This window comes from Schistocerca nitens, chromosome 2, assembly GCF_023898315.1.
Source record: "Schistocerca nitens isolate TAMUIC-IGC-003100 chromosome 2, iqSchNite1.1, whole genome shotgun sequence".
In the NCBI taxonomy this organism is placed as follows: Eukaryota; Metazoa; Arthropoda; class Insecta; order Orthoptera; family Acrididae; genus Schistocerca; species Schistocerca nitens.
In genome coordinates, this window is record NC_064615.1 from 185383830 (window position 1) to 185399858 (window position 16029).

The 16029-nt window shown below is 42.0% G+C and overlaps 1 protein-coding gene across 1 annotated transcript in view; it reads left to right on the forward strand.

The window, feature by feature from the left end:
- The window catches only part of LOC126234906 (voltage-dependent T-type calcium channel subunit alpha-1G), a 790867-nt gene that overhangs the window by 258492 nt on the left and 516346 nt on the right, over positions 1-16029 (forward strand). The window contains exon 5 of the mRNA XM_049943646.1: positions 5944-6229. Coding sequence (XP_049799603.1) covers positions 5944-6229 — 286 coding nt within the window. The remainder of the gene's footprint in view (positions 1-5943; positions 6230-16029) is intronic.

Sequence of the window (16029 nt, forward strand, 5' to 3'; positions counted from 1 at the left end):
CCCAGAGCGACGTCCAGATCAGTTGATTTGAACTTCATCATGCTCCGCACAGTAGGTGGAGAAAGAGGACCTTCTGTCATCCTTTCAGCCGGCGATATTCTCGAGGGGCAGCCGCAGCATTACTGTTGTTTTGGTAATAGAGCTCCACCTGCCCCTTTTGTCCAAGCTCATGCTGACACGTCAACAAGCGCACTGCGACTGGTCAGGTGTGTGAGGCTATGAATCACGATGACTGATCACAGCACCTCGTGGCCATAGTTGGAACTGGACGGTGGCGCTGTGACGCACCCCATACTCTGGACATTAATGCTACCAAGTTTGCTACTCGTACGGTAATTAGTTACCGTGTTGTAATGTGTTAGATAGGGAAAGTTTAATTAGAACCATCCGGTATATAACAGTTCACAAATGCCATTAAAACTGCCCTATACTAGTGTAGATTAGTTATATCATTCAGATGTGGTGGCATGATTCTCCTTGTGTCTACAACTACTAGAGTGCAATACATCGAGAGGAAGGTATTTACAACATACATATTAATTTACAACGTACATATTTGGTACATATATGTATTTTCGTATACTCATGAAGGAAACGAATTTCAGATTGCATGGAATTTTCGTATTTAAACCAGACGTCAATTACGAAACCTATTCGTGTTGGCTCTGCTAACATCAATAAACGTGGTAAAGAATCGCCGCCTTTTACGGGGATGAGCAGATTCCTAAATTCGTAACTGGTTATATATACCTTTTAAATAAACATAAAAATGACATTAAAAGTGTCCTTTTTTCGGTTGTCGTCTTATGTATGTCGTATTTGTGAATGCTCAATACAATCATTTACTCGCTCATCAGGAAATGATGCGTCTTGTTGTTTAAGCTTAGAATGTACCTGACCAGAGGGTTTGTGTTAACTGTACACAAACAACTTGCTCTATTCTATGTATGATGGCGGCGCTATACACAGAACGATATTTGTAACGTGAGGGTAAGGCTCTGTAATATATGTAGTCGTTGTTGTTGTGGTCTTCAATCCAGACACTGGTTTGCTGCAGCTCTCCATGCTACTCTATCCTGTGCAAGCTTGTTCATCTCCAAGTAACTACTGCAACCTACATCCTTCTCAATCTCCTAAGTGTGTTCATCTCTTGGTCTCCCTTTGCGATTTTTAACCTCCACGCTGCCCTCCAATACTAAATTTGTGGGCCCTTGATGCCTCAGAACATGTCCTACCAACCCATCCCTTCCTCTAGTCAACTTGTGCCACAAATTCCTCTTCTCCCCAAATTCTATTCAGTACCTCCTCGTTAGTTACGTGAGCCATCCATCCAACCTTCAGCATTGTTCTGTAAAACCACGTTTTGAAAGCTTCTATTCCCTCCTTGTCTAAACTACACTCCTGGAAATGGAAAAAAGAACACATTGACACCGGTGTGTCAGACCCACCATTCTTGCTCCGGACACTGCGAGAGGGCTGTACAAGCAATGATCACACGCACGGCACAGCAGACACACCAGGAACCGCGGTGTTGGCCGTCGAATGGCGCTAGCTGCGCAGCATTTGTGCACCGCCGCCGTCAGTGTCAGCCAGTTTGCCGTGGCATACGGAGCTCCATCGCAGTCTTTAACACTGGTAGCATGCCGCGACAGCGGGGACGTGAACCGTATGTGCAGTTGACGGACTTTGAGCGAGGGCGTATAGTGGGCATGCGGGAGGCCGGGTGGACGTACCGCCGAATTGCTCAACACGTGGGGCGTGAGGTCTCCACAGTACATCGATGTTGTCGCCAGTGGTCGGCGGAAGGTGCACGTGCCCGTCGACCTGGGACCGGACCGCAGCGACGCACGGATGCACGCCAAGACCGTAAGATCCTACGCAGTGCCGTAGGGGACCGCACCGCCACTTCCCAGCAAGTTAGGGACACTGTTGCTCCTGGGGTATCGGCGAGGACCATTCGCAACCGTCTCCATGAAGCTGGGCTACGGTCCCGCACACCGTTAGGCCGTCTTCCGCTCACGCCCCAACATCGTGCAGCCCGCCTCCAGTGGTGTCGCGACAGGCGTGAATGGAGGGACGAATGGAGACGTGTCGTCTTCAGCGATGAGAGTCGCTTCTGCCTTGGTGCCAATGATAGTCGTATGCGTGTTTGGCGCCGTGCAGGTGAGCGCCACAATCAGGACTGCATACGACCGAGGCACACAGGGCCAACACCCGGCATCATGGTGTGGGGAGCGATCTCCTACACTGGCCGTACACCACTGGTGATCGTCGAGGGGACACTGAATAGTGCACGGTACATCCAAACCGTCATCGAACCCATCGTTCTACCATTCCTAGACCGGCAAGGGAACTTGCTGTTCCAACAGGACAATGCACGTCCGCATGTATCCCGTGCCACCCAACGTGCTCTAGAAGGTGTAAGTCAACTACCCTGGCCAGCAAGATCTCCGGATCTGTCCCCCATTGAGCATGTTTGGGACTGGATGAAGCGTCGTCTCACGCAGTCTGCACGTCCAGCACGAACGCTGGTCCAACTGAGGCGCCAGGTGGAAATGGCATGGCAAGCCGTTCCACAGGACTACATCCAGCATCTCTACGATCGTCTCCATGGGAGAATAGCAGCCTGCATTGCTGCGAAAGGTGGATATACACTGTACTAGTGCCGATATTGTGCATGCTCTGTTGCCTGTGTCTATGTGCCTGTGGTTCTGTCAGTGTGATCATGTGATGTATCTGACCCCAGGAATGTGTCAATAAAGTTTCCCCTTCCTGGGACAATGAATTCACGGTGTTCTTATTTCAATTTCCAGGAGTGTAATATTCCCCCGAGGATGTGTCGGCAGAAATGTTCACGTTTCTTGACACCTAGGTGCCCGGCCTTTGCGGCTTCATAATCTTACCCATGGGAAAGGTTGAAAGTCGTAGTATGAAGAGAAAAAAAAAACTAAGACACGAACTGAATAGCGCTGCTCTCATAAAACAACGTCAAGATCTCAGTTTTCAAGAGAAATCGAAAGCTTCTTGATACTGGATGTGGAAGTTATGAAAATAAACTTTGAACTTACTCACACGCTTCTGGTTAAAGCCCTCTGTGAATATTTGTGTGTGTTACTATTTAACGATTGCATAGCAATAACCAATAAAACTGTACGTATGTTACATGGAACGTTTTATTCGAAATGGTTTCTAGTATCACCCCCCAAAATATTTACAGCCTACGTAATCATATCCATGAGCAAAAATGCATTTTTTCTGATTATGAGCTCTGCAACTCAGAACCAGTAACGACATTAATAACATTTATTTACCATGATTGGTTGCTATATTTACAAGTTAATCCTGTGTTAATAGTCTACTACCAGCTCAGATATAAGTAATACTGGTGTTTCAGAATACAACTGCAGTACTTATACAATAGACACGGCAAAAAGACTTGTATCTCCAAGCTTTTACTGGTAATAACTGCCGGGACAATGTTGAAGATTGCACCACTAGACGGCATTAGTGTCAGAACGTGGGACCATATGTGCTAATTTTTAATTCGACGGACTCGAATAAATTTTAGAGATTCAAAGGCTTTGTACCACCAACTAAATAGAAAAACCTCATGTAATTATGGAACAAATTTATTATTTCCCAAGCTGAATATATTCTGTACACTATTTCCTCACCCAAACCTATAGAGCACTCTTATTCACAAAGTGCTATTGATTTAGTGTACCTGGACAGGCTGTAATTGTGGCTTGAGCCACAATTACGGAAGAAATGTGATGTTTTGATTTTGCAACATGATTGTACTTCATCTACAACACTTTCATGTACGTGATTGTCTGAACACAGAACTTCAGAAAACCCGAAATGAGTGTGCCTTCCATCACAATTCTCTATTTTTTAAATGATTCGTTGTTGCCTGCAACTGTTGATTTTTCTTTCCTTTTTCTATTTTCGCCTTACGCTATTTTCTTTTAACTGGATAAATTTTTACAACGTCGATACATCGCTTTCGGATAAATTGGCAGTGTTTGCCATTGCGGATATTTCACAATCAAAGAGCTGGCAAATGTATCAGAGTACCTGTAAATGGCCTAAGCTGGAACTGTTCAGTAGTACAAAGATAAAAAAGTCAACAGTTTCAGGCAATCAAAAAATCGTTGCAGCTGTGGACCTAGGATCAAACAAAAACTCTCTTCATTCCCAGTGGTCTCTAGTAAGAGATGATCTAACTCCACGCAATCTTTTGCAATGTTCGTGCTTCCAGCGAACCTTTGCAGGATGTCGAATGCGGTCGTGACGTCGACCATAACATAATGGTAAGGCTGTTGACTGTAATGTTTCATTTTTCAATACGCAATTGCAAATTTTGACACTTGGGCCACTGTCAAACGCTAAAAACAGTGCCTTAGTGATTCAGACACGTCTGTCATTACATAAACGTCGAAATATCCTAGAATGGTTTCAAGAAGACCTGGGTGGGATCACCACTTGAGTTGTCAGTGTTCAAGACATACTCCATGTTCAGAAGGAGAGAAAAATGTGTATACAGTTTGATCCGCACACGCTGACCCCCGAACGAAAACAACTATGCATGGACGACTGTTGCCACTTGATTGAAATGCAAAGCGCGCACAGTTTTTTTTTCCGGAAGAAATCATCACGGGTAGCCATACGACAAAGTGGAGAAATTCACATGAAAGATCAACGCATTGACGACATAACCGACATTCAAGCCAATGTGCTGCACGAGCTGTACTACATCCCAAAGAAGGAGTTTCCTGACAGTTTCACATCGTAACAAGGTTCTGAGTGTTTCACTCGAGGCGAAAGAGACTATGTAGCATTAATACAGCCATTTTAATGTTCCTCTATTTTTATTAGAATAGCAACGTTTTGTACGGACGGGGTATATTTACGGTGGTATGTCATACCGATCACAGTACGACAGTACAGGAAGAGACAGCGATAGCAGATGAATAATAAAAAAATTAAAAAAAAAACAATAAAAAGAAGCTGCGTGGAGGAAAACTAAAAAGTGAAGAGCCTCATTCTCCGCAAAGAAGTACTGACAGTTGCCCCTTGCGATGGTATACCTGAAAACTGAAGATATTCTTTGTACTGGGTGACTCCCTGGTGATGCTACAATCTTTCAACGATGATGGAGAATGTTAAATGTATCAGTTTGAGCTAAGGGACTCTGCTGGTCTGGAAACGAAGTATCGACAATTGTAAGCGAGAACCGTTGTGATACCTCTGATAGTGTAATGTATGTACTGACATTATTGTTCTTAAGCTTGTAGAGTAGGCAACTTCTAGGAGGTGGCAGTATGAACCAATAGAAGAAAAAAATGTTTAGTAAACATGGGCCCCAAAATGCTTAAGAGCTATGATCTCTTGTTCATCTTCGATACTGTGAAAAACATCTCTTCTACTGAAAGCACTGTTGATTCTCATTTTTCGAAGCGTTAGTATGGACCAAAACAAGAAAAAATAGTCCAGTAGACATGGGCTCTAAAACGTATACCTTACGAGCTATGAGCGCTGTACTAGTACCTGCGAAAAGAGCCTACCCTGCAGTCTCAGCAACAACAGTACCTGTAATGTATTCGACTGTCAGATGTGTCAGAACGATTTTCGCTTATAAGCATCGACTCAGTCGTTTCCAGACCACGGTCCCTTACCTCAGATTGCTACATTTACACTTCTCCATCACCTCCGACAGTTTATAACATCATCATGGAATTACACTATTTTTTCGCTGTGTCTATTGTAGCTATAGTGCAATCGTATACTGAAACAAAAGAGGCAGTTAGGAGTAGGTATAACTGGCCCCAGAGCTGGCACGTCCCACAGACGTGCATGAAAGTACGGCCGTGATGTGTAGTAGAGCTGTTAAGGCGAGGCGGGGACGAGTGAGTTGAGCGGCTCGGGCGCGGCTGCCGGCAGGGCTGTGGCGCAGTACTACCACAGTGTGGACCAGGAGCGCGACTACATCTGCTCGACGCCCAAGGACTCGGGCATGCACCTCTGCCGGGACCTGCCGCCGCTCGTGCTCGACAGCGGACTCGTCTGCAACGCGACGGCGCTGCCCAACAGCCCCAACGAGCCCACCAACGCCTCCTGCGTCAACTGGAACCAGTACTACACCGAGTGCCTGCCCTCGCCCTACAACCCCTTCCAGGGCACCATCTCCTTCGACAACATCGGCCTCGCCTGGGTCGCCATCTTCCTCGTAAGTACATAGCAACGTCGCGGACACTGCCAACCCCATTTTCTATAGACGCTGTAGATTATTTACTCTGAGGCGACAAAAGTCACGGGATATCTTATAATAGTGTCAGGCCTTTTTTTACTCGGCATAGTGTAGAATCTCGACATGGCATGGACTCAACTAGCGGCTGGAAGTCCCCTGCAGAAATATTGAGCCACGACGCCTCTCTAGCCGCTCGTAATGGCGAAAGTGCTATCGGAGCAGAATTCTGTGCACGAGCTCACCCCTCGATTACGTCCCATAAATGTTCGATGCGATCTGGGTGGCATTCGCTCGAGTTGTCCAGAATATTCTTAAACCAATCGAAACAGGTGTGGCCCACTGACATGTCATCGTCGTTTGCGAACATGAAGTCCATTCAGGGCTGCAGATGATCTCCAAGTTGCCGAACATAACCATTTCCAGTCAATGAGCCGTTCAGTTGGACCATGTTAAAACAACCTACATGTGCAGAACTATAGACCTATATCTCTAACGTCGATCAGTTGTAGAATTTTGGAACCCGTATTATGTTCGAGTATAATGACTTTTCTGGAGACTAGAAATCTACTCTGTAGGAATCAGCATGGGTTTCGAAGAAGACGGTCGTGTGAAACCCAGCTCGCGCTATTCGTCCACGAGACTCAGAGGGCCATAGACACGGGTTCACAGGTAGATGCCGTGTTTCTTGACTTCCGCAAGGCGTTCGATACAGTTCCCCACAGTCGTTTAATGAACAAAGTAAGAGCATATGGACTATCAGACCAATTGTGTGATTGGACTGAAAAGTTTCTAGATAAGAGAACGCAGCATGTCATTCTCAATGGAGAGAAGTCTTCCGAAGTAAGAGTGATTTCAGGTGTGCCGCAGGGGAGTGTCGCAGGACCGTTGCTATTCACAATGTACATAAATGACCTTGTGGATGACATCGGAAGTTCACTGAGGCTTTTTGCGGATGATGTTGTAGTATATCGAGAGGTTGTAACAATGGAAAATTGTACTGAAATGCAGGAGGATCTGCAGCTAATTAACGCATGGTGCAGGGAATGGCAATTGAATCTCAATGCAGACAAGTGTAATGTGCTGCGAATACATAGAAAGAAAGATCCCTTATCACTTACCTACAATATAGCAGGTCAGCAACTGGAAGCAGTTAATTCCATAAATCATCTGGGAGTACGCATTAGGAGTGATTTAAAACGGAATGATCATATAAAGTTGATCGTCGGTAAAGCAGATTATAGACTGAAATTCATTGGAAGAATCCTAAGGAAATGCAATCCGAAAACAAAGGAAGTAGGTTGCAGTACGCTCGTTCGCCCACTGCTTGAATACTGCTCAGCAGTGTGGGATCCGTACCAGATAGTGTTGATAGAAGAGATAGAGAAGATCCAACGGAGAGCAGCGCGCTTCGTTACAGGATCATTTAGTAATCGCGAAAACGTTACGGAGATGATAGATAAACTCCAGTGGAAGACTCTGCAGGAGAGACGCTCAGTAGCTCGGTACGGGCTTTTGTTGAAGTTTCGTGAACATACCTTAACCGAAGAGTCAAGCAGTATATTGCTCCCTCCGACGTATATCTCGCGAAGAGACCATGAGGATAAAATCAGAGAGATTAGAGCCCACACTGAGGCACACCGAAAATCCTTCTTTCCACGAACATTACGAGACTGGAATAGAAGGGAGAACCAATAGAGGTACTCAAGGTACCCTCCGCCACACACCGTCAGGTGGCTTGCGGAGTATGGATGTAGATGTAGATGTAGATGTAGATGTAGATCATTATAGAGGCACTATCGGATTGCAGAGTGTCCTCTTGACAACATGGGTCTGCCTTCGTGGGGTCTCCGCCACACTCGAACCCTACCATCAGCTCTTACCAACTGAAATCGAGACTCATCTGACCAGGTCAAGGTTTTCCAGTCCTCTAGGGTCCAACCGACATGGTCATGAGCGCATGAGAGGCGCTGCTGCCGATGTCGTTTTGCTAGCAAAGGCTCTCAAGTCGGTAATCTGCTGACATAGCGCGTTAACACCAAATTTCGCCACACTGTCCTAGCGAATACGTTCGCCGTACGTCCCACAATGATAACTGCAGTTCTTTCATGCAGTATTGTTTCTCTGTTAGCACTGACAACTCTGCGCAAAAGCCGTCGGCCATTGCGTTTTCCGTGGTGAGACAATGCCACAACTCTGGTATTCTCGGCACACCGCGACACTGTGAATCTCGGGATACTGAATTTCCTAACGATTTCCGAAATGGAATGCTTCTAGTTTCAACTCTCATTACGTGTTCAAAGTCTGTTTTTTTTTCCGTGGTGCGGTCATAATCACGTCGCAAACATTTTCACATGAATGACCTGAGTCCAAATGATAGCTCCGCCAATGCACTGTATGTTGTGTACACAATACGACCGCCATCTGTACATATGTGTATCGCTATCCCATGACTTTTGTTACCTCAGGTTAGTTTCTTATAGTAAGGCATAACAAATCACACATGGTGGGCAAAGTGAAAATGGCCCAGAAAACATTTCATGCACCTTAAGATAGGCAACCAAATGTACATCATCAATTCCAGTTTCAGATACCGTAAGTTTGCCTGCTTGTCTTAAGGTTGTAACATTATCTCTTTTAATAACAACAATGTTTAAACACAAGTAAATGTTTGCCATATCTCACTTGTTCGCTGTGAATGATTTTCAGTACTTTAAAAATCAAAAAAGAAGTTCAGATTCAGAACTGTTTCTTTGCATTTACGGTATTTATGGTTGAGTTTCTCACTAAACTTCTGATCGACGCCCGTTACAGATTTTTTGTGTAGTTATCAGAGCTAGTTGTCGACTATGATGATTCCTGCTTCATGGAAGACATTTTTCGGTTCACAATGTTTCTATGTTTAAATCTGAATGAAAAGTCACAGGAGTAATATTTCTTTGATTCAATCGACACAATACAATATGTTCAACTGGTATGCGCAGCCGAAGAGAAATTATTCGACTCCCAACTATTCGAACCCACCAAAACCGGTCAAAGATCAGTTAAGCTATACAAAGACACTACTAGACAATGCGATAAAATTATCTTTGTGTATTTAGCATTTACAAATTGGTGTTTTGATTTCATTATGATTAAATTCAAAATTAATGCCAGTGATGATTATGAGAAATAACAATAATAATTAGTGTCATTTTCTCAAAAATACAAAATATAATTGACATTTTTAGGGCTACAGCATTTCATTGAAAATAACTTTTCTACATACATTTTCCCATGTGTACATACATGAACTGTACTCATACCGCGGAAAAGATTTGGACCCAAAATGCAAACAATATATGGATGCAGAAAAGTTCAAGATATTTGTATTTCGGGATAGAATTATTTAGTTTGATTGTACGAAAAACGACAGAATTTTTGTGTACATGTAGCACAAATGGATGGCCGCAAGTTTATTCAAAAACGTCTTCAGCATCACAAGCATAACTCAAAAATCAAACTCAAATGGCTAGCCGACACCCAGAATGACAGCAGGGAAGTCGCTGTCAAACACTAGCAGCCACACGGACCCTAACAGACACAAGATCGACTCTCATTAAGTTCGCGCCCAAATAACTAACAGCGAGAAGTCTGAAACTAAAAGATGCATGGGCACTAGAACGTAAACAGACGCATGCTGCCAGGATGATGAAGTTTTAAAAATATAAAAAGAAGAAGAGTAAAGCTGACTACGGTAATGTCTCTAAATGTTCTTTAAAGGGCTAAATGATTTAATAATAATAGTAGTAACAAATGTCCTTTGGGAACTATCAACCGGTATCAAATGTGATTTAGAGCTGGAACTGTTAAAGTTCAGCTGTGCTAGTCCTTGCGTTTTTAAGTTATGGCGCCACAGTACTGGGTGAAATTACGTAATTGAAGCTTTAGAAAGATAAACATTGGAAATGACAGCGTTGAAGTGTTTCAGGAACGACCACGTGAATTATGTATTAGGTTCTTCGGAATTAGGCTAACCTTGAAAGTGATAAATTTAGTCTTTTGGGCCATGGTCAGTTAAAACCTGCTAATGACAGCGATGTTTTGTTTAAGTTCTGTTCTGCTGAAGAGTACATTGATTTACTCAAAGTAATTATCTCCATATAACAACTATTTCATAGTTTCTTCAATTACCTATTTCATATTAGAAATTAGTAATTTAAGCTTAACTTCTAGGGATCTAAAGCTCAGCGATCTGACTTATTCACTGTTATTCAAAATGAAAAAAAGTGCAAAAAAGTTGTTCGTTTGTGTCCTTTTGTCATGTATGTCCATTTCTTTTTATATGAACTTGTTTATCTTTTTTTATTTACTGATATGATCATAATATATAGGGAGGGAAAATTAAATCTGACCTTATAATTTTTAGCATACAACACGATACATAAAACAGATAAACTACCAGATATCGAACACTTTTCACACATAATTATTTTATGATTTTCTATTGCAAGAATAAAGTTTTGCCTTTCCATTTTTTCGGTGGCTTTGACATTCGAGGTTAATGATGGTCTCTCAATAGGTAAAATTGCTTCTGGCAGAACGACTGCTTGATAGTGGCGTAGTTTGGGCAGTTATTTATTTTATGCTTCAGCTGTTTGGTTATTGGAATGATTTAATAGCTCCCAAGGTTATGAAACAAGCAGTAGTTTTCTACCTTTATGTCAGCTCTCGTCGTTACAAAATTTAGCCAATCCTCTATGTACTACGACAAAACAAAATCATTTCATAGTTTCTACACAAATCCTTCTTCAAGTAACAGTAGACAGGATCAGTTCCTTTGCTAAAGCATTTAAGAATATGTCACTGGAATTTCTGCCTCTCTCTGGTGAATCTGAACTGCACATGAACGAGTGAAGTCTTGTTTGCCACATTAAAATTTCGTAATTTAAATCATCACAGTGACGTGTTTACATTGTTAAACTTATTGTAATTATGACTCAGGAAATTCACTTCTTGTCTAACTACAGCCACTTTATAAGATTGTATTGGAGCACATTTATTGTCCTTTTCAAATACAAGAAGCAGAAAGAAAGCTGATGTTCCTTCACAAAAACTAATAGGAACGAAATAAGATCTTGTCTTATTACACTTTAAAAATGCTATCCAGCTTGCACTTAGCAAATTGTAGCATGTCTAGATCGTCCATAGCAAGCTCTGTACCATTTCAACACGACTTTTCAGTGTTTTCAAGTACTACCATTCTCACATCATTAAACATCGCCTTTCATTACCAGATCATTCAACGAGCTCCAGTTTGACCTGCCTTCTTCCATATTTCTTCATCCAAGGCAATGTACCATTCGTAATTGAGTTTTCACGGCTTCATATCACTGCAACTGTTTAAAGCTTTGGCGTTTCCCACGTATCGTGCTAGAAAACCGTGGTAGAACACCACGAAGACCACATTCAAAATGTAATCGTACTTTTTCGCTACACAATTTTCTCAATTTGTATATTACAGTACACAAATAATAAATACCAATGTAATTAGTACAATTAGTAATACACGTAATGTTTAGAATGCACTGTGACGCTCCGCCGACGTGTCCCGGTAATAATGATCTTACTCACCTTACAGTAGTTTCACATAAACTAGATGAGGAAAACTGCAGACACGTCTCAGCAAGACATCGTTTGGACAAAAGAAAGGTAATTTAGGAACCGCATCGGTTGCCACAATTTGCAAATCCAGATAAATTACTGCCAATGATTACAATAAAAAACATAAACTACAGATGTGCAGTTATATGGTGACACGTGATACGGTCTGAGCTGCGTTCAATATTGCGCGATCTACTCAAAATTTTCAATCACTGCAACCTAATTTTTGTTCGTTTATAATAATAAAATAATACATTTCTGCTTAACATAAAACTTCCGGACGGATAAGACGTGGTCGATGCATAAAAATTCCCCTCATGTTTCATCTCCGACTGCGTGAGATATCTTCAAAGGTAAGGCGGCGAACTGCAACCATAACTAGAGAGAGTACCCAATATAGGCAGCGCAAAGGGCACCACGGTCCACCACATAACGTCAGCTACGAGGTTATCACCGATAATGCCAACAATCTCGACTGAAAGTAATCGATCGTCATTCAATTCAATCGAGAATGTTGGCATTAACAGAGATAATCTCGCAGTTGACGTCATGTAATGGACTGTCGCACCCTCTTCACTGCCTATGTATTGGGCGCTCCATCGAGTTATGGTTGCGGTTCGCCGCTTTACTTCTGAAGGTCTGCCGCAGACGGAGATGAAGCGTTAGGAGGAATTTTTATGCATCGACCACGGCCTGTCAGCCATGAAGTTTTTGGTAAAGTCAATACCGGCCGTGAAAGCCTACATTGTATGATCAATATATTTTTACTTCACCTCGATCTATAATAGGCTGCTACCAATGTCTTCAAAATAATTATAGGTGGAATTGTCTTTGAGACAGTAACTAAATCATTTTCTCTGTCCTTGCGTAAAGGTGGGCGTTCCATTTCGCATCGCAACTTTCCTTTGTTATATCTTCGACATTCCAACGATATTAAGCCCATTTAAACTACTCGTAGCTAAGCATCTGGTCTTTGCAAAATATATTATTTTTGTTTTCTGTAAAGTATAATAATATGGAGTATTATCTACGTTTCTTGTGGTACAATCAGGACAAATTACGGATCAGGGACTTTCAATTTTTTATCGCTCTCAGTTATGTATACGCTTTAACCGTGAGACTTTTCCCTAGAGAAATAGTGTCTATTTTAATAATAACGCTAGAGAATGATGCTGAAAATCAGATGGGTTGGTGAGATGAAGAATGAGGAGGTTCTAGCCTGAAACGGCTCAGGGGGGAACATGAAATACACTGACAATAAGAGGGGCTGGATGATGGGACCTCAGAGAATAGCTTCCATGGTACTAGAGGGGGCCTCAGAGGGTAAAAACTGTTGGACAAACTGGATATATCCAACAAGTAACTGAACACATAGGAGCCAGGTGCTACTCTTGGATGAAGAGTGGGCCTGGAGAGAAATACGTGACGGGCTGCATGACGCAGACCAATCAGAAGGTTAATGACTTAAAAAACACGCGGAATCAAATTTTTGAGATTTCGCTTTGAAATAATTAGGTACTTTATTTTATTTTATTTTATTTTCATTTTTTATACATTCACTAAACATCAGTTCCCTACCTCCCCTGGTTTACTCAAACTCTTGGCCTTCCTTGATTACAAGAAAAGGAAAAGACAGCTTCTGGATTGACACCCCCTCTTGTCACAAAAAGACAAACAGAAAAGATGTCACCTCATTAACAAAATAATCCCAAAATAAACTTGTCATATTAGTTTGTGGAAATTCAGGCCAGCACGTTTATAAGTGAGGAATAATGCTGTTACTGTTAACTACGGTTACGTTATCTACAGTACCACAGCGCTGGTAGCTAAAATCGCTGTTCATGTTGCCCTCTCTACGTAACACAAGCTATCAACGTCTCGAACTATCCGAAATCATTACATTAGTATCCATTTCACTAAAATCAAATTTATGAGCCTAATTTGCACTCATTCTCAGATTAAAATACCGCCTCAGAACAACAGCTACCGTTCTCACTAAATACGGCACTGTTCATAGATAATTTTTTTTAATAACACATCACTACAATTACCAGAAAAATTATTCTTCCCAAAATAAAGCCCTATTCACTTTGTACGAATGCGCTTTCCTCAAAGACCCACTGACGGTTATTTATTCAGCATAACATATTACTCAGAATCCGGATTCTATTTTATTTTCTTGAGCAATTTTTTTTTTCTAATTCCGCTGGAAAAATGTAAGCTGAATTCGGTCATAAATCAGGGCACTCGCTTGTCGTTGGTGTGGGAAACTGTCCCTAAAGGCGGAAGAATTAACGATGATCAACGATATGAGGATGCAGAAGGCAATGGAAACCACCGCATTAAAGAAACCTAACGTGTATCCACAGGACACGTGGCCTATGATTGAAAAAGTGTCATGATGATCTCTCTATTGGCAAAAGATTCCGGAATAGTCTCCCATTCGGTTCTCTCTGAGGGAACTACCAAGGGGAAGATGACCATGAGAAAAAGATTGAATTATTAACGAAAGGATAACGATCTGCAAGTCGGGGCGTGGGATGTCACAAGCTTGAACTTGGTAGGGGAACTAGAAAATCTGGAAAAGGAAATGTAAAGGCTCAATCTAGATATAGTGGGGGTCAGTGAAGTGTAATGGAAAGCAGACAAGGATTTCTGGTCAGATGAGTGTAGGGTAATATGAAAACTAGCGGAAAATAGTGTAATGGGAGTAGGATTCGTAATGAATAGGAAGCTATGGCAGTGAGTGTGTTACTGTGAACAGTTCAGCGATAGGGTTGTTCTTATCAAAATCGACAGCAAACCAACACCGACAACGATAGTTCAGGTATACATCCGACGTCGCAAGCTGAAGATGACGAGATAGAGAAAGTACATAAGGATACTGAAAGGGTAATAGAGCACGTGAGGGCAGATGAAAATTTAATAGTCATGGGGAACTGGAATGCAGTTATAGGGGAAGGAGTAAAAGAAAAGGTTACATGAGATAATGGGCATGGGGCAAGGAACGAGGGAGGAGAGAGACTAATTGAGTTCTGCAATAAATTTCAGCTAGTAATAGCGAATATTCTGTTCAGGAATCACAAGAGACGGAGGTACACTTGGAAAAGGCAACGTGACACGGAAGATTTCAATTAGATTACATCATCGTCAGACAGAGAATCTGAAATCAAATATTTACTGTTAAAAACAGTCTTGATCACGATTTATTTATCAAGGTGACCGGTTTCGACCATTACTGTGATCATCTTCAGACCATTGAGTAGGAACCTCTTTCTGTTGGAGAATCACTACTAATCAGTGATTCTCCAACAGAAAGAGGTTCCTACTCAATGGTCTGAAGATGACCACAGCAATGGTCGGAACCGGTCACCTCGATAAAAAAAAATCGTGATCAAGACTGTTTTTAATAGTAAATATTTGTAAGACATTGATCACTGCCTTTCCCATAGTGTATTCAAAAGTAATTCTGAAATCAGATAATGGATTGTAAGGCACACCCAGGGCAGATATTAGCTCAGATTACAATTTGGTAGTGATGAAGAGTAGGCTGAAGTTTAAGAGATTAGGCAGGGAGAATCATTACGCAAAGAAGTGAGATACAGAAGTACTAAGCAATAATCAGATACCCTTCAAGTTTCCTAAGGCTATAGATACAACAGTAAGTAATAGCTCATTAGGCATTACAGTTGAAGAGCAATGGACAGCTTTAAAAACGGCAATCACTGAAGTTGCAAAGAAAAGCGTAGATAGAAAGAACGTAACTGCGAAGAAACCATGGGTAAGAGAAGAAATACTTCAATTCATCGATGAAAGAAGGAAGTACAAAAATGTTCAGGGAAATTCAGGAACGCAGAAATACAGTCGCTGATGAATGAAATGAATAGGAAGTGCAGGGAAGCTAAGACGAAATGGTTGCGCGAAAATGTGAAGAAATCGGAAAAGAAATGATCGTCGGTTACAGGATTGTCAAAACAACCTTCAGTGAAATTAAAAGCAAGGGTAGTAGCATTAATAGTGCAACGAGAATTCCGTTGTTAAATGCAGAGAAAAAAGCGGATAGGTGGAAAGAGTACCTTGAAGGCCTCTATGAGCGGGAAGATTTGTCTGATGCAATAGAAGAAAAAACAGAAGTCTAT